This window comes from Euprymna scolopes, chromosome 2 (genome assembly GCF_053919585.1).
Source record: "Euprymna scolopes isolate OS-2025 chromosome 2, ASM5391958v1, whole genome shotgun sequence".
NCBI lineage: Eukaryota > Metazoa > Mollusca > Cephalopoda > Sepiida > Sepiolidae > Euprymna > Euprymna scolopes.
The window spans coordinates 70,908,318-70,927,616 of record NC_136483.1 but is presented as its reverse complement, the minus strand read 5'-3'; the positions used below and the strand labels follow the sequence as shown (position 1 = coordinate 70,927,616).

The following is a 19,299-nucleotide window of genomic DNA, read 5'->3' as shown; positions in this document are numbered from 1 at the left end:
TACCTGTGGTGGCTTAATAGTTATTGGCTTTAGCTGTCAAACATAAGGTTGGTTGTTCAATTCTCTGACCCTGATGTTTGCTTATCTCTTAGGGCTGTGGCTCTGGATATATTCAAAGCCTTTGACAAGGTCTGACATGAAGCACTCCTCATCAAAATTAAATCCTATTAAACATAATCAGATCCTTCCTAGACAAGAGAAAAATCCAGATTGTAACTGATTATCAAGTATACCTGTTGTTTGTATAAAGGTCCACTTGAGCCACTTCCTGCATCTTTTCTATTAGCGCAATCACAAATGTTGACTGTGAAATTAACTTGGATGGGTTGGATTTAGTCACCATTGTAGAAAGCGGTTTCGGGTGTAGAAATTCAATATCTAATAAATAAATACAAAAACATTCAATGCAATACTAAAGATTTAAAGAGATAAAAACATTAGACAAGATTTTTTTTTTAATTTAATTTTGAACTATTTTCTAAAATAAATTTGAAAACAAGCAGAACAAACTCACAATGTTACTAGGCTATGAATACAATTAGTTCTAAATAAATTTTTCTAAATTTAGAAAATTATTTAGAAATAAGAAATTCCAGAAAAAAGTATTCATTGAGTTATTAAAAAAAAAAGAAAATTGAAGTGATTTCATTTCTATAAAAAAGAAAAACTTTTAAATAAATAAAAAAAATTAAAAAAAAAAAACAGAAAATTTTGTAAGCTTTTAATTATTTAAACATAGTTGTGAAAGAACAAATCAACAAATCCATTACCTTTTTTAATTTTCCGAGGCAGCACTGCTGGCTCAAAGATGAGCTGCCGTTGCACTTCTGGTAAAAGCTTGGCACAGCCATTCACAATTGCATTCCTTGTTGAGGCTCGTTCCCTGTCTTTTGCTGACATCATACCCTGCACAAAAAAGAATTTAAGAAAAAAAAAAGAACTTTAGCATGACTCCAAATGCTAATTAACAATGTTATGAACATTTTCTATTCAACACTAACACCGACAGTAATGATTCATAATGCTCAACCGGCAATATGACAAATACAACACTGAAAAAGACTTGCACATCTTTCATGTAAAAAGCTTGAAGGTAGAGATTCTGCCTCTGTATTGAATTAGAAATGCAGAAAAAAAAGTGGGACTTGGGTGGCATCAGACGCGAAACCGAAAGTAAAATTTAGTAAGCAAAATAAAAAAATAAAAAATAAAAAAATAAAAAATAAAAAATTGATGCGTACCGGGCGCAAACTTGCATAGTTTAAGTTAGTAACCAAACACTTTTACTGATGTGCCCATAATTATGCAGATGTGTTAACGTTACAAATTTAGCTATTTAGAATGCATGTGTCAATGATTGACGCATGCATGGTTTACAAATTGTGCCGAAAGCAAGGTTTGTATCTGATCACATCCTTCAAACAAAACAATATTTCTATACAAAATAATGGACTATTTTTTTCAATTTTTCGATATTTTTTGTCCAAGAGATCACTTTCTAACAATGCTGTGTTCCTGCCTGTAGAATACAGATGAGAAAAGTTTTTAGCAGACATACAAACACACACACACACACAAATGTTTGAGATTCATTTAATAGATGTTGGCAACCTTCATGTGGTCCCTCCTGTAATCCCTGATGTCTTTCTAGAAAGAATTTCGACTATAAAAACATTGAGAAAACCAATGCCAACAATAGCATCTTCATTCTCATATGATATGATGATGATCTTGATCAATTTATCTACCATAGTGGGTAACAAGAAGCATTTTTGAAACAAGACTTCCACCTCCAGAACTCTCAATGAACAAAGCCTCACACATTTTTGGAAAGCCAGATAACCCTATTATGTATATGAAAAGAGGTCTGAATGTGAATTTCCTCAAAGGTGATGCCATGGCTCAGTAAAACCATTCTTGTCTGACAATATACCTGCAATAGGCACTGCAACTGGAGCATCCAATATCCCTATTAAACGGGAGATCTGTCTGATTCAGAACCAAACCAACACATTATTGTCACTTGAAACAATGTGATTGCTACCATCTGTTGCTTCACAGTAAGTAGAATTGAGAACATGTGCTCATTCAAAATCGTTTTTACCCCCACCCACCTACATACACACACTCACCTCAACAAAGATAAGTTTTCAGAAAAATAAACAATAAGATATGCCCTATTAACATAGGAAATGTATTCTAGAAGTTAGTAAATTTGCATTGCAGACCCATTGTTCCATCTAACCTGATGCCAGAATTAAATACAGATACAAGGTAGCCAAACATGCAATCAGTAACCTTAGCAACAAGGCAGATGGCAAGAGGATAATAGTAAAACTGGACATGAAAAAAATATTTAATGCTGTTTAGCAAGCTCTCTTTGAAAAATGGTAAATAAGTGGGCAATATTAAGGTCTCTGTACATGTCTGGCCTAGTTACAGTGTACTACTATGCTCTAACAAGATTGTCCATGGAAATATGATAGGACGACAACTCCTTATATAGGCTGTTGTGCACTCTGCAACATCACTTATCAACGTACGATACATGGCAAGGTTTAGCAGTAATAGTGGATACAGTCAGAGACGTCAATCACATGATTCATACACATATTGGAATGAAGATAAACTTGTCTAATTGGTGATGATAAATCCAAATTTCCCTAGTGCCATGGCCACAATCCATATCTGCACACCGAACTTCAGGCTGCATTCGTCTATAATACGAGCTCAGCGTACATAGGATCACTTTCCAAACTGCCTTAACTAAACATCATTAAACAAACTCAGGAATCAGTATTGTGCTTTTTGAAATATCTAGTATCATTTTTTTTTTTTTCCAAGTTCCTTCAACTTATACTGTAGAATATCCATTAACCAATGAAATGAGAGCAATTAACCTCAGTTGATTAAATAAAGAGTTTACTTTTAAATTCCCATAAAGTTACTAATAACAACAAATGGTATCTAAAGACCAGAGATTATTGTGCAAATAACTACAACAAATGGGAAAGAAAAAAACAGTGTGAAACATGTAAATGAATACCTTGTTTGGTAATATTTGGATGAGACTTTCAAATCCAAACGATTAAAAAAAGAAGCTTGGTGCTTATGCAGAGAAGTTACTGTGCTATTTTTTTAATAGTATTTTCAAGTAAAATTCATGTTTTACAATATCTTCTTTTATTGTTAGACTAGCGAGGGGTACCCGGCGTTGCCCGGGTGTTTTTCGGGGTATGTGAAAAAACCCCGGAAATGTGAAAAAAAAAACAGGTGCCCGTGAAAAAAAAACAAAGCCTTCACGACGCGCAGTTGGAAAATAGTAAAGTGTTAAAAAAACAGGTGCGCGTTTTTGATTGACGTGACGGCGATAGGTATTCAGCAGTTACGATTTTGTGCGGGACAGTTTTGAATGAGGTGAATAAATCGGTTTGTTTGTTTTTAAAAACCCGCTCCCTGTTTATTAGGAGGAGTGAAATGAAAGCTACAGTCTGATATGACCAAGTCGACATTGAACAAACGTTACTTAGCTCTCTTGAGACAACTGGCTTTCAGCCTGTGATTAGAGGGGTACCCAGCGTTGCCCGGGTGTTTTTCAGGGTATGTGAAAAAAAGCCGAAGCGTTGACGACGCGCAGTTGGAAAATAGTAAAGTGTTTTAAAAAAAAACAGGTGCGCATTTTTGATGGACGTGACAGCGATAGGTATTCAGCAGTTATTTTGTGCGGGACAGTTTTGAATAAATGGGTTTGTTTGTTTTTAAAAACCCGCTCCCTCATCTCGATATGACGAAGTAGACATTGAACAAACTGGCTTTCGCCTGTGATTAGAGTCGAGTTTCGCTTTTTTTTATACCGAAAAGCGAATGTAACGCGTGCCGATGCGGGAAATGTGGAATAATTAAGGTTTGAAAGTGAATAAAATTAAATAGAGAGGCGAGCTCCGTGGATAATTCGTAGATATTACAATTTCTAGATGATATAAAAAGTTTTAAAAAGTTGTGAAGCGAGCAAGCGCTTGTTTGAAAGAAGCCTTTCGTGGACATCGAGGAAAAGCGAACATACATACATACATTTTCGCTTTTATATATATATAGATGAAAGTACAGAATAGTTAAAAAAACACCCTGCCCATGTTAAGTTATTATTTCATCACGGTAACTTCTCTGCATAATAAGTACCAAAAACTTAGAAAATATACATACAAAAGCTTTGGTCTTTAGTCTTTCATTAAGACGAATAGCATCTACAAAGCGTGCTCGTTGGAGGTAAAACATAACGAGTAACTCTTCAGAATGCGATTCCATACTTGTTAACAGGTAGTTTTCAAGCCATTTCTCTTCAAGTTCAGTTAAGGGAAGTTTCAGCAATTGATCCATTGTTTTGGCTGGAAATAAAAAGTAAACATTATAAAAATCTTTTACAATCGTTAACATAAAAAACTGTAAAATACCAGACTTTGGATCAAGGGATATCAAAAGTTGATTATGTATTAACCAGAGTTGAAAAGGAGAATGTGGTTTGGTTGGTTGGTTTGGTAAAAGAGAAACAGTCTACTTGATGATGGCTTCAATTTTTGAAATCAGAAATTGACAAGTAGTGCTTATCAGAAAACAATCACCCTCATAGTCCACTTAGGGGTTAGATGAATTTTTGATTTCACTAGTTTGAACAAGAAGGAATTAGTCATCCAGAAAATTTGTAAAGAAATAATTCTTGCATTAAACCTTTGTTTTTTTAAACATTTTAAATAATAATTTGGAGTACTGGAGGGGGAGGTCATTTTCACATATAAATTTAATATATAATGATCCCCAGTTTTTGGCCATTCTTGTCTTTTCAAGCAGTTAGTACTCTAAATTCTTTTGATATTTTTTCAATTTAAAAAGTATATATATATATATTAAAAAATTATGCTAATACTAAATCTACATTCAAGAGACAAGCCTACCCACTAAAGTGTCATCCTTGAATCTGTCGTACCATTTATCTTAAATCTGAATGATAAGTTCCACCCTGAAAAATATCTCCTTTAACCCTAACATTATGTCCAAATGAAGTAAAACCCTTTCATTACTCTACCACTAACCTTAAGTCAGAGTAGCAATCCCATTGTACAATTAATCTGAAAACTACACAATCATTAAAAAAAAAAAAAAAAAAAAAAAAAAAAAAGACCTCGCACCCCCTAAAAAAAATGCACACTATTTGTGTCATATAGAAAAATTAACTGCTCTAAAAAGCTAAAATGGCCTAAAAATGGTGGATTGTTTCACATGAAACTTATATGTGAAAGAAATTCCCACTCTAAAATAATTGTTCTTTTTCTACCAAGTTTTCAGGATGTTCACACATAATTTCCCTCATATCTAACACTAACCTGAAATCCATGTGATAAGCCTCCTCCTTCCACAAAAACCCTCTTAAAAATGTACATAATTGTCAAAAAAAATTCACAGGATTTATTTGCCATAAAAAAATGGTTAACTGCCTGAAAACGTCAAATTTGAAAAAGATTCTTTCTTAGATCATCAAGCTCTTTCTATATATGCCATTATTGAGATATTTAAAGCAATTTCAATTTTTTCATATGTATTGCTAGATTAAGAGTTGAAAACATTCACAGATTGATAAGGTTTGGATATGACCTAAAACTATATCCGATGGTGAGGCCCTAGCTTGCGGGCCTTGGAGAGTGTGGAGCCACCCTTTAATTGCCATTGCTCCCAGGTCCACTCTGACCCGTAGTGGTAGTACCTGTTAGGGTCCCAACTATGGGTTAAATAGAATCCGACTTAAAAAACAAATATACTCCATTAAAAAAATGTTCCTCAAAATCACTCGGCATTAAATAATCTGAAAAAGGTTGATACGCTGTAAAACAAAAACAACCAACCAACCAACAGATTGATAAATACCTAATAAAAAGATTACATTTACAGGGAAAGATTAGAGACAATTAGATTTAACTACATAGATAAACAAACGGTGAAACTTTTAAAATATGTAATGGTATTTTTAAGTATAGTAGATTCAAAAAAAAAGTTTTTTAAATATTTTTCCACAATTTGCAGATTTTATAAACTAGATCTATTAATGGATTGAATTTTTGCTAATAGAGTAAAATATTTTTGAAAATGTCAGATCAGATTAAGGACAGAAACAGCATAGAAAATTTCAAGCTGGAATTAAATGCATTCAGAAAGAATAGTAAAAAGAATTTAGAGTGTATAACAAACAATAGAAATTCTATTAGAGATTTTAAATAAGGATCATCTTTAAAGTATTTTTGAGGAGAGTGGGGGAGGGATTAAGAGACAAATCTGAAGAGTTCCCATCTCTATTGAAATACATAATTAGGATTTCTCTATTATTCAGCACATAAAAAGTAATCTTATGTCATTTTAATTGTTTATTAATCTGTGACATGTAATGAGTATCTTCAATTTTTCAGTTAAATGTTGCAGGTGATTGAATTTGGGCTCATCCAATTAGAAGAGGTATTTACTTAGATGAGGAGAATATCATAATTTTATAGCATCATATCCAGACTAAATAGAAATGTCATAATAGATAAGAATATTACATAATGCTGGAAACTATTCATTGAACACAGACTGCTGTATTTTTTTATCTATAGGCAGGGAGGGGCATTCATACCTTTTTTAATAGTATAACAGTGTAAATGAATGCAATGGATCTGATTAGATTTTAACTCTTTATTTCCAGTTTACTTCAATATCCACTTACACCCCTTATCCTCAAAAAAACTTTAACTAGTAATACATTTAATGTAAACAAAACAAAAACGATTAATGAGAATTAAAATAGCGAAGGAAATAAAAATCAAAGTTACTTTGTTGGCAGCCTAAAAAAATATGGCTTATCAAATCTTGGGCATTGTTTTGATCACAACAGGTACGCTGAAATTCTACAGCTTGAGCTGTCATCCTGAAAGATAAATTAATTTATATATAGAAAACTAATTTATATACAAAAAAGGTTGTTTTTTTTTATTCTTTAAATAAAATATTTTTAATTAAAATAAATTATTGGTCTAAGTAAAACAGAACATTTTTAAATTGATTAAATTAACAATTATTAATTTTTTTATTATAAGTTGAAATGTTATACAATTTTAAAATACAGAGATATGAGCAGCAGTTGAAAAAAATAAAATGAAATCAGTTTTTGGACACAAAGGTAGCAACCCATCCTCCTAAAGACCAACCTTTCCTCACCGTGATACAAGGAGTAGCAATGTAATAGTGTCAGAGTTACCTGACTAACAGAGCTTTGGTGAAAATCCAAGAGTCAGCATCAAGATCTGTTGTTCTCTGGTTATTTTTGCTCTTGCATGTGACAAGCAAAGGCATGTCAGGCACAGAATCGCAAATCAAATTGAGTGAAAGTAGCAACGTTGCTTTTCTGCCATTCCTTGTATGTTCTGAGCCAAGCATGTAATCACTGAGCTTTATTGTTCTCAGTATTGAAAAGGTAAACAGCTGCATTCATGCAAGTTAACAAATAGTTGCAACAAACAAGGAGGATTTCAAGCAAAGCAGACAATCTTTATAAACTCTTTGCAGAACTCTGACTTGCCTAACAAACAGCAACAAAAAAAAAAAAGGTCCTTATTTTGGTGATTAATGATAAGTTTCAGCAAATAAGTTATGTATAAAATAATAAAAAGAAAATGGTTCTGTGATGATGGAAACAATAAAACAAATAATAAATATAGGGTTTGCAATTAGAAAAGATAGATTGGGAGGAAATGGTTTACAATGAAAAAAAAAAAAAAAAAAAACTTAGCCTGAGATGAATTTTCCAACTTATTTATTTTTCACAAAGAATTATCAATGAGAAAAAAGGGAGGTGAGATGAGAACAGGAAGAAAATAAAAACAGAAAGAAAGATAAAGTGCAAGGAATAAAAGATAAAGAAATAAAATCCAGCCAAATAACAATAAAAAAAATTAGGATGTAAAGCTCTAGCAATTTGGCAGAAATCAGCCTTTTCTTATTAACAAAAAACAAAACAGCAGATCTTAACCAAAATGCAGAGAACTAACATTTAGCTGGTATGTGCTTTGATGAACTCATAGCACCTTTGCCCCCCCCCTCAATGTACATACTCTAGACTAGCCCAACAAGTAACAAAATTCCATCATTTTACTGTTGAGATCCCTAGATGCTGAAAAGCCTCCTATTCTAGTTTCATCTCTTGGACTGCTAGACTTTAGAATTCCTTCCCTGTTTCTAGCTTCCCTGACTTTACTAATATGCAAAAGTTTAAATCTAACGCAAACAGACATCACGCTGCTCAACTCCTCAGTCCCCTGCAGACCTGATCCCAATTAGTAGCCCCTCATGTTTAAGTGACATATGGCTTGTTTGGGGTAGGGAAAAAAAAAATTTTAAAAGCTGGTAAAAGATGGAGAGCTCACATCCCTGCTAAATACTTCTCATTTCTTGGCCTAGTTTTTTTTACAGAAAGGAGTTGCCTCTTAATATAAAAGTAGCTTTCATTTTCTTTTTAAATAGAATAACAAAAGAAAATATTTAATTTTACCCATTCACAAGAAAAGTGGTTAACTTTAATTTGACTTCTTCTGGAGAAGAAAGCGGAGGCTGTTTGACAGCTAAATAACGCAAAGCCAGTTTCCCTTCATTTTGGTACAGCAGAGCTTTGATCACCTGTTTATGCTGCCAGGGACCGAATACAGGAGAGTTCACCAGGAAAGAAAATGCCATCTATAAAAAAGAAAATTTAAAAATTAATATGAGATTCACATTCAATGTTTATTACACACTGTTGTCGCTCTCGCTTGCAATGTTTATTAACAAACGAAATTAAAGCATGAAACACAAAATAGGAACAGTTCATTATTTATATCAACAAAAGGAAATATTAAAAGAGAAAGAAAAAACAGTGAGAAGACAGAGAACAAGATTGAGAAAAACAGTGAGAAGAAAACAAAATAGAGGGAGAAAGGGGATAGAGAGAGAGGGGGAAAAAAGAGAAGAGGAGTAAAAAGTAAAATAGAAAAGAAATAAAAAGAAAAGAATAAGGGAGAAAAGGGAAAAGAAGGAAAATGCTACCTCAAAGTCTTTGTGGTCCAAGAGCCAAAAGCCTGTGATCAGATTCATTGTATCTGAGGGCACAGAGAACAAATCAGCAAATGTTGTGATATTTGAAGATATCTGAAACAATAGAACAAAAAAAACAAAAAGAATCTTAAAATTTTTATTATATAAAGGATATTCAATTTAAGGAGCCATTTGTCGATCGCATGAGATATGACTATTTCCTCTCAGACACGAGACAAGCTTTTACACCCACCACAAACCCCACATACATTTAGAAAAAGCCATCTGAATTCAGTAAATCATTCATATAATTTTTGATATCTTAAAATATTATATTCCCTCATGAAAGTCACTCTAAAACAAATAGCAACATGAAGATCCGTTACATCATCAAAATAAGGATTATTTGAAATGAAAGTGTTTCTCTTACTTTTATGTTGTTGTCATCCTCAAGAGAATTAAGATCCAACAAAAAATAACTGATTATGCAATGCTTGATCAACAATGGCACATCATCCAATAAGTAGATATTAATCAATGCCTGAAACGAAAAAGAAATTAATTTTTTAAGTAAAAAAAAAAAAAAAAAAAAAAGTAAAATGAGGATAAAAAAATAGTTTTGGAATTTGAAGAAAGTACGAAGTTGTACTTTCTATTTTTCACTATTTTTTATTTTATCATATTTTTATATTCTGTTCAGCATGTGTTGTAAACAGTAAATGCATTTCTTTATAATTTCATTTTATCAGTTTTTGTTTGTATTAAGCTTAGAGGTGGCAAGGAAAGAGGGGAAAGAGAGAGATGGGGAAAGAGAGAGTGTAGAAAGCCAGATTTATTTAAAGTAAATAAGGAGCATTTCTCATCACTCTTATTTAATACAATATACAGAAAGAAAAGCATGCATTAGAAGATGCATAACTTGATGAGTTAATTGCAAATTAAAGGTAGTTAGAACTATTAAAATCATTTTTTTCCAAACATAACTCAATCTCAAAACTAAAGAATAGTTTTGCATGTATACTGTATGATGAAAAGTTATAAGGAAGAAAAAACCCAAGGGAAACAAACATTGACTAAACTTTATTATAATGCTCGCATTTTTCTATCGTAATCCCTAATTTTTCCAAGCTTCCAATAAATTCACTTGTTCTTTGTTTAATTTCAGTCTTATTTTTTTGCCCCCATAAACACATATGTAATAACAATGCATGGCACTCGTCTGCTTTCAATAAAATCCCCCCAATTATCTCCCTTTCCTTCTTTCATTCTCTGTTTCACTTGTTACTTCTCTTTTCAAATTAGTAGCAGCAGTAGGCACTGAAGCAATGTGGTTGCTATGGAAACCAGTCATAAAAAGCGTCGCTCACCTCCTTACATATTTTTATGATTTTGAACACCAGAAAATCCATCTTAACTTTTGTTTTACTGAACGAAAATTGAAAATTTTTTTCTTCACAATATAGCTGAGAAGGTGATCTATAAACTGTAATAATTGTTTGAAATTTTGTTGAAAAATGAGTGAGTGGTGAAGCTTTAAAGCAGTTCTTAATGACTAAAACTGCTACTACCATGTTTGAATATGGTTTCTTAAAATTTAACTTCTCTTAATCCAAAAATGTCTCATATGACTTTTATAACACATCGAATACACAAAGGCATGAAAATGCTTAAATCATAAACAAGGTTTTAAATAACAATGCTCACATTGATGCTAGGTGGCGGATAGAGTCCATCTCCTCCATCTTGCTGCCATAAGTCACGAACAGCAGCCGCTGTATTCTCTATTAAGCCATCAACCATTAGCAACTCACTTGCCTTTACATCACTGAAAAGAAAAAAGGAAACAAAATGGAAAACACTTAATAGATTTAATATTTAAATTTAAAATCTCTCTATTCTCTAATACTCTTAATTGAAATTGGTATAGCTGTATGCTGATATCATTAAACAAAGCAGACTGACATCCCATAGTGGTTTGAAAATCTATCAACTTTAATATAATATCCATTTACAAGGAGTCAAAAGAAAAAAAAAATATTCCTCAAGTTGATTCCATAAGTGTCAGTAATTGCAATGAATTTTATGTGGATAGTAAAAAAAGTGGACCATGGGTTTACTTTTGGTAGCCTCGTAACTTTCGCTTTCCTTATTTTATCCTTTAATCCTCACATTCCACAAGTGTTGTTTCTGACAAAGAGGAAAGAATTATTTTCTGAATTGGCTGGGTTTTGACATTGAAGCGTTATTTTTTTTAAAACTCTTTATACCAAGTGGCTTCATGCTTTGTCTGGAGTGATTTCAAAAATTTTTTTTTTAAATACTATCTCAAGATTTGAAACATCCACCATTTGAGAAAGAGGATTTTCCTCAAAATATATTATGAAACACTGTCACACACACTGCATTGCTGTGTAGAAATTTAACTTTTCAAGTAAGTCTTATTGACAAAATAAAAGTAATTAAATAAATATTATATGATATATTATATATATATATCATTTGTTTTTATCTTCCGTCCTCAACACCGATAACATTCCATTCCTTGCATTGTGATAGCTTTCTAACATTTACCTTTATACATAACTCACACAATTTGATTACTAAAAAAATATAGTAAACATGATGTTTACCTGTGGAGGTGTTGCAATTCTTCTCGTCGTTTCATATATATTTCAATAAGAGTCGTCCTTGGATATCTATAGAGACCAGGAATATAGGCGGCAAGTTCTGAAAGAAAAAAAAATTTTTTTTTAATTTTTAGAAATTTAGATTGGATGACAGAATTAGAATTTTAATAACAAGCCACGCATGCATAGTCCCCCTCTGGTGCTGCATGTGAGATGACGCCACAAAAAAATAGTGAAGAAATAATGAATGTGAGAAATGTGAATGGCCAACGTTGCCTTCACATTTTCGCCAAGTTTCAGAAAAATCTAATGGATGGGGCAAAAGTTATGGGATAAAAAGTATCATTTTTTGCAATTTGGGAGCATTTGTGACCCCCTTTTGAGCTCCTGGAAACACTGAATCCTAGTGAAAATGGGCAAACAGTGCAGTTTCATGCCTTAAGACATGTATATTTGAATGGAAAACCACTATATAGACATACATATCAAGTTTTTGAGTAATATGAAAAAGAGATCCAAGGCGGCATGTTTTTTTAGCCCTAAAAGTCCCAGAGGGATGCAAACCTGAATTTTGCCAGGGTCACCCATACTGAATTTATATTAAGAACAATAGCTTGCACATTTTGGCCAAGTTTCACCCATGAAAATATTAAGATCTACTTTTTTAGTCACACTTTTATAAATTATATGAAAACGCAACTTATAATAATGTAAAATTTAACTTATTAGAGTGAGGGATCACTTTCCTATATGACTTTATCGTAAAATGCGCACACACTTTTTGGCCACCTAGCATTCAACGATACATGTTCCTCTCCCTTTTCTTTAAAGAGTGGTAATTTGGGGGAGAGGGGAGAAAGCAAAACATGATAATTTTTTCTTTTTGGCGACGGGGCAGAAGGTAAGGTTTACATTTAAACCATAAAATAACGATAAATTTAATTCTTTTTTGGCGGAATGGGATCCAGGATTAAATTTTTTTATAAGACCATTCTGTACTCTCACCTAACAATTTCATGAACAAAACTAACACAAAAATAGGACAAATTAAATGGGGGGAGGTGATTACATTAGAAACATAAAAAAAATATATTTCTTTTTTTCTTTCTTCTTCTTTTTTTAATTTTGGGTAAATGTGGCCTGGTAGACCAACGAACAACCTACATTTAAAAAAATTGTTTACATGAGGAGCTGGGGGTGTTTATTCCGAAAGCCATTTGTAACATTAGGAGGTTGGGGAGCAACAACAACGCCGGTTAGTGGGTACTGCTAGTATATTTATATAGGTATGTTTCAATTTTGATTAGGAGGAAGTAGCATACATTATTTAAAGGTCATAAATTCATAAATTATAGAAGAAACCATGACAGTAATTTTATGAGATCATAATATTGAATTATATTATTGAAAAAGGAAATATGTTAGTGAAGTTATAACAAATTTACCATCATTTTCTGGAAGAAGGGCCGATTCTACAAACCATATCACAGCTTTTAAGTGATGAGATAACAATTGAACAGCATCACACTTTTGGCTAAGTTCTTCAATACCTGCATGAAAGAGAAAGACATTTTTTAAAGAAATGAAGGAAAGATGTAAAGCCAATACATAAAGAATTATGTTAATGAAAAATAAAATTTTGGAGATTAGAAATCTTATCTGAAATAATATCAATTTTCTGAAGAATTTAGGTGAAACATAAAATATGAAAACTATTATTATACTAAAGCTAAGTGAAATGACATCAGTTTCCCTTTAGGATTTTTCTATAGTATAACAATGCAAAATATATGCTAAAATATTTAGTTCTGGGATAAAGTTATACTAGGAAAAAAAATTGCATTTTAATTCTTAATTAGTCATCTGTCACTTAAGCTATCTATATATTTCTCTTGCCTTCTCAGTGTTGATTCAACCTTTGTATAATGTTAAGACTGAGTATTTAGAGAACGAATTATATTTTTCAGTGTTACTTCTTAATTGTATTATTTTGCCATCTAATTTACATAATGTGCTTGTACACACAGTCAACACTTAGCTAAATAGCAAAATGATGTCTTTACTTTTTCCATAAGGATACTACAGAAGAAACTTATTTTTAGTGATGCAAGAATGTTTTAACACATAACAGTTTATGAATTTTCAAATGAAAACAAATGTTGTAGTTGTTTTATGTTACATAAATACTTTATATTAGGAATAAAAACGATATGTAGTGAGGAAAAGAACTGACTAGCATAATCTAACCTTAAATTTTTTTTTTTTTTACTCTCCAAATTAACCATAAGCACTAGTTTTTTTTTTTTTAATATTATAAATTATTATTTATCTTCCATTTTGGCAAAATATCAGTAAAAATTTTAAAAAATCGAGAAGTGAATTATTGAGTTGTTATTTTACTATAAGCTTAAATACCAAGAAAAGGTTTTGTAAATAAGATTTCAAGTGTGTTTAACCCACTCATCTTTTTATCTAATTGTTAATAAATTATTGGTGTTTACGCAATTTCATCCCAATATGAAAAACTACTTGTAAAAAAAATAAAATAAAAAATGGCACAAAATGTTTATTACGTACTTACGTGTTAGGTTAAAAAAAAAGACAGTATAACAAAATTACTCAAATCCATCAAATAGTTTTTTTAAAACAAGAAAAAACATTTTAACAGTGAAATGTCTCATCCACCATTTTCGTTCAACACAATCATAAAAATAATAGATAGAAATCATTTACTGATCAAAGTTTATTTTATAAAAACAAAATACTGGATGGAGGTGCATAAATTTTGATGTACAGCCTTTTTTTTTTTAACTTAACAGGTACGTCCATAATTAAGTTTTTATGCAATTATAATTTTTTAATATTGTGGTAAAACTGGACATGCACCAAATTATTTGAGTGGTGTATCAAGTAAAAAAAAATGTCAAAACAAATAAAAAAGAAAGTCATATACATCCATCAAATTACGTATTCACATTATTATATAAAAAGGTGATTGGAGATGTTTAAAAGTTTTAAAACAGCTTACCATTTTCTGTGATGGGAGCCGATGTGTGGATGAACTTTTTCAAAATGTGAGTCAAATAAAAGAGTTTCTGCAACCAACGATGAAGAATCTGGACGCATCGTTCATCAACAGGAAGACCAGACCAATCATAAAACGGTTTACCTAAAAGACAAAACATTTATTGATCAACAACAAAATTTACATTGCAATTAATACACAAAAATATTTACATTTCTGATTTGTTTTCAAGGTTGTTTCCATAAAAATGTGTCTGCATAGAAAATTTTATCTTCTCTCTTTAATAGAATAGAATTTTTTTTTTTTTTTTTTCGTGAGTCACTTTAAATTATGTCACTATTTCAATAAGAACCATTTTTTTCTGCATTTTACAATTTGAGAACTTTATATAGGTGTTGTATACTAAAATCAAAATGGTGCAGGTATATTCATACATGAAAAAAGGTTTTCAGTAACATACAATAGACAACTAGAGTTATGGCAGTAATAGGAACAATACTAAATATGCCACACAGTCTCTAAGTAGTTGATATAGTCCATTATATACTTCAGAGGGTAGTTTGAGTTATTCCACAACAGTAGATGTCTTTCAAACTTATACAATACATATTAACGTACCTATAAAAAAATAAATAAATAAAAACAATGCTGGTCAATTGAATCAAGTTAAAATAGGATTTTAATGTTTTTCACACAAAAAAAAATTCTCAGTTGGAAACTTTACTGGATGAAATAGCAGAGAAATTCAACTGACAATTTTTAATGGTTAATAATTTATTTCAATCTTCACACTCAAACAATCCAGAACACTTTTTATTTTTAATATTAAAGGAGTCAGCTAAAAATCACTTGTGGACAAAAGTTAATGAGACTATCATTCAGCATCCAACTGACAAAAAGACTAAAAAGGATGAATGTAAAGGGCAAAAATGTGATTACTTAAGAGGACGGATTCACAAGTATTTGTTGACACTGAACTCTAAGGCGACCATATTGTAGTCTGCAGGGAAGCAATCCTTCAGCAATGTGTTCAAGAGATGGGAGTTCTTGGAAAGAAACTTTATAAAAATTGGTTTTAGGTACACAGAGAAAGAAAGGAAAGTTTATTGCAATAATGGTAGTAAGATGAGTTCTTGCTGTGAATCTTTTATGAAGAAAACATGAAACATCTATGCAAATCAAAGTGTCTCCACATATCCATTTTTGACGAGACCAATGGGCATGATTCATGACAAACTGGAATTGGTGACAGAGGGAGTGAAAAGAATTCACAGTTAAATTCTATTTCAAATCAGGTTCATTTTATCAATTGATATTTCAATTTCTAGAGTTTTTTTGCTTTGCACTACAAAATGTTTTCTTACCATGCAAATTACGAAACAAGTTCAGCAAACATTAAAATCAGCTATACCTTTTTTAGCTGAGAAGAGACAACTTGGCAATAAATCTTTGCAATTCATGTCTGCTGCTAAACAAAGCTGAATATTCAAACAATGTAGTAATTGTAATGAAGTCGTATAAGTTAGTAATGATAAGAAAAATGTAAATCCTTTATTGACACAAACACAAATCATTTTCGGTTCTCCTTCGTTATTGTAGCAAAACTCAAAAATTGAAATATTGAATTGTAAGTGAAACCAATGGTAGTTACTTTATTATCATATCACAGTAATGAATATATCCAAAAATTATGAAAAACGATAAGGTAGAAAATTAAATATTAATGAACATAGTTTTCAAAGACAATTAGTGAAAATTGAGTTTTGCAAAAAAAGACACTGGAGAGTTCTAATTATAAAAAAAAAGGGAGGTAAATATTTTCTGAAAACTGAAAATCTTTGGCCAATTTAGCAAAACTTCATTTTCCGTCTTCGAAAGCATTTTTCATCAATAATTTTCTACCTTATTGTTTTTCATAATTTTTGGATATTTTCATTACTGCAGCATGGCAATTCAGTAGCTACTATTTGTTTCACTTGAAATTCAATATTTCAATTTTCAAATTTCGCTACAATAACGAAGAAGGACCTCATTTTCTATTATAAACTAGTTTATTTACTATTAAAATTTGTTGGCTACTTGTCATCGTCCCTTCTCAAATTTATTTTTTAATCTCATACTTTTTTATGTAAAAGGCTTGAAAATGGAATGCCTGTCTTGCTGACTAAACCAATGTTGTCACAACTTCTATTCGACATGCATGTCTGTGGGTTTTTTACTCTGTTCCCTCCTTCACATAATTCATCACTTCCCCTATCTTAATAAGAGACTATTTTTCTCAGGATATTTTTCCATATGGTAAGTTCATATTTAAAACCATGTAAAGCCTATCTAAAACTATGTGCAACAAAAAGCAAAGGCAGGAAAACAAAATAACTCTTGAAACTTCACTGTCAAATTTTTATATTTTTAATTTTAATTATAATAAAAACAATAACTTACATGTATCGTCTACATAATGCTTTATTTGTACCACTCTATTCCATGTCCAATCTAGCAAAAACCTGAGTGTACAACCTTGAGGAAGATATTCTAAAAGAAAATACAGTATTATTAATTTATTATACAGCATGGAAAAGAAACAAGAGAAAAGATTTTTAGAGATAAAAAAAAAATTTTTTTTGCAGTTCTTTTGTTTAAATAATAATCTCATGTAAAATGTAAAAACAATTATAAAATCACAAATTAAACTAGACTTGAAAATTAGAAATGTATACAAGTTTTTAGTCAATTTAGTCCATAGAAAAATGTCATTAAACATGTGAGGATTTTTAAAAGAATCATAAAATAAAAATTGGTTCTTGTCCAGAATTCCACCTATATTAAAAAAAAAAATAAAAATAAAACAAATCTGTTTCCTGGGTCACTTATCACCAGCAAGTTTTGACCTTGAAGTACTATTTTTTTTTTTTTTTAGCTCCTTACATCAACTGGGTTTATGCTTTGTCTCGAACGATTTCCATAAATTTTTTTAAAAATATATTCCAAAAATTACATAAATTGATCAAGTAGTTTTAAGAGATTAATGGAAATTTGTAAGCATTATAACATAAATCTCGCAAGTTTTGAATTATTGCTGCATTATCTTTGTTTCATGACATGTTTTTCAAATGCAGTCACTATGAATACTCATAAAATTTGATTTTCTTATTTAAAAATAAAACACCTTGATCAATTTACATGATTCTTGAAATATGACATCTCCATTTAATCATGGATAAATACATCATACATATTTTTAAAAACATTTTATAAAACCTTAATTTCAAGTTACTTTTTATGGATTTCAGAAAAAAAAAATGAATGAAGTCTTTCCACATATCTTTTGCTTCTTGTACTAAATGACATATTCATGTTTGTTTGGTATTGAATTAAATTGACAGTAGAGGCAAAATGAGGAGAATATTAGTATTTGTTAAAAAAAAAAAAAAAAGAAAAGAAAAAGACAAACACTACATACCGCCATCAGCCCACAGCTCTACAGTTTTTGTTATCACATCAATCAAGTGATGTTCTAAACATAATGTTAAGATGGCTTCTCTGTTATAATTCTAAAAATAGAAAAAAACAAAAAGAAACATTTTACATTTTTTTTTTTTTTTTTACAACAGAAAATTTTGGGTGAATAAATTAATTTCATTTGATGTTTATAAATTAAAATGATCAGATTTGATTTTGTTTATGTCAAGGAATAATTGGCTAAAAGAAAACTGTAGAATAATTATTGATAGAAACTTTTTTACCAGAAAATCACTTTGTATAGAATTTAAATTTATACATATATGATAATTATTTAAAAACTTCATTACTATTCAATTCATAAAGTGAAAACAAAATCATGGAAATGAAATACAACATGAAAATTTGCTAAGTTGAAAAATATATTATTTTTGATTGTTTTGTTTTACAACATATTAACATTTAGAGATGATTTATGGTAGAATCCAGTCATTTTGATAAAAATGTCTTTCAAGTTATTAATATCTAAATATTTATTCAGGATGCCAATTTTTATGCAATTTATTTCATGCAGTCTTTTTCAAATATTAAATCATATTCATAAACTTTGATATTGTTTATGTTTTATTTTTTGTTAAATCTTTAAAAGACCAATTGCTTTTAGGAAATACATTATAATGTCCACTTTACATAGGGAGTCTACTTTTTTAAATAATAATTTTACTAATGAAATAAATACTTGCCAAATCAAAGAATATTGAAATTCAAATAAGGTAACAAAAAATAAATAAACACATTGAAAGTAAACATCACAAAAATTCTTACTGTCAAAGAGAAGTTCTGTGTACCAGTATCAGGTGGTTGATGCGTAAGACCAGCAAATAGACACATTTTGTACAGCTCATTAGGATCTATCAAGCTAGAAGGCCCCAATTTCTGTATGGTTGATAAAACCTAGAACAAGCAGGATGGCATAGTGTTATACAAAATAAATTCATAATTATACACTTGATCAAGTATCATGATCGTAATCAATGCACTTGACAGAAATAACCACAAAAAGTTTCAAATAACTTTGCTTTATTACTATTTATCTTATTT

At 30.6% G+C, this 19,299-nt stretch overlaps 1 protein-coding gene across 3 annotated transcripts in view; it reads right to left on the bottom strand.

The window, feature by feature from the left end:
* LOC145292159 (uncharacterized) overlaps window positions 1-19,299 on the bottom strand; it is a 90,259-nt gene that overhangs the window by 39,995 nt on the left and 30,965 nt on the right. For all 3 annotated transcript variants that reach the window (XM_080138318.1, XM_080138328.1, XM_080138337.1), the window contains exons 15-28: window positions 19,024-19,152; window positions 18,200-18,290; window positions 17,182-17,271; window positions 14,743-14,883; window positions 13,160-13,264; window positions 11,718-11,814; window positions 10,792-10,912; window positions 9,518-9,628; window positions 9,100-9,201; window positions 8,570-8,751; window positions 6,855-6,949; window positions 4,204-4,385; window positions 771-906; window positions 234-378 (exon numbers count right to left, since the gene is read on the bottom strand). In XM_080138318.1, coding sequence (XP_079994444.1) covers window positions 234-378; window positions 771-906; window positions 4,204-4,385; window positions 6,855-6,949; window positions 8,570-8,751; window positions 9,100-9,201; window positions 9,518-9,628; window positions 10,792-10,912; window positions 11,718-11,814; window positions 13,160-13,264; window positions 14,743-14,883; window positions 17,182-17,271; window positions 18,200-18,290; window positions 19,024-19,152 — 1,727 coding nt within the window. The remainder of the gene's footprint in view (window positions 1-233; window positions 379-770; window positions 907-4,203; window positions 4,386-6,854; window positions 6,950-8,569; window positions 8,752-9,099; window positions 9,202-9,517; window positions 9,629-10,791; window positions 10,913-11,717; window positions 11,815-13,159; window positions 13,265-14,742; window positions 14,884-17,181; window positions 17,272-18,199; window positions 18,291-19,023; window positions 19,153-19,299) is intronic.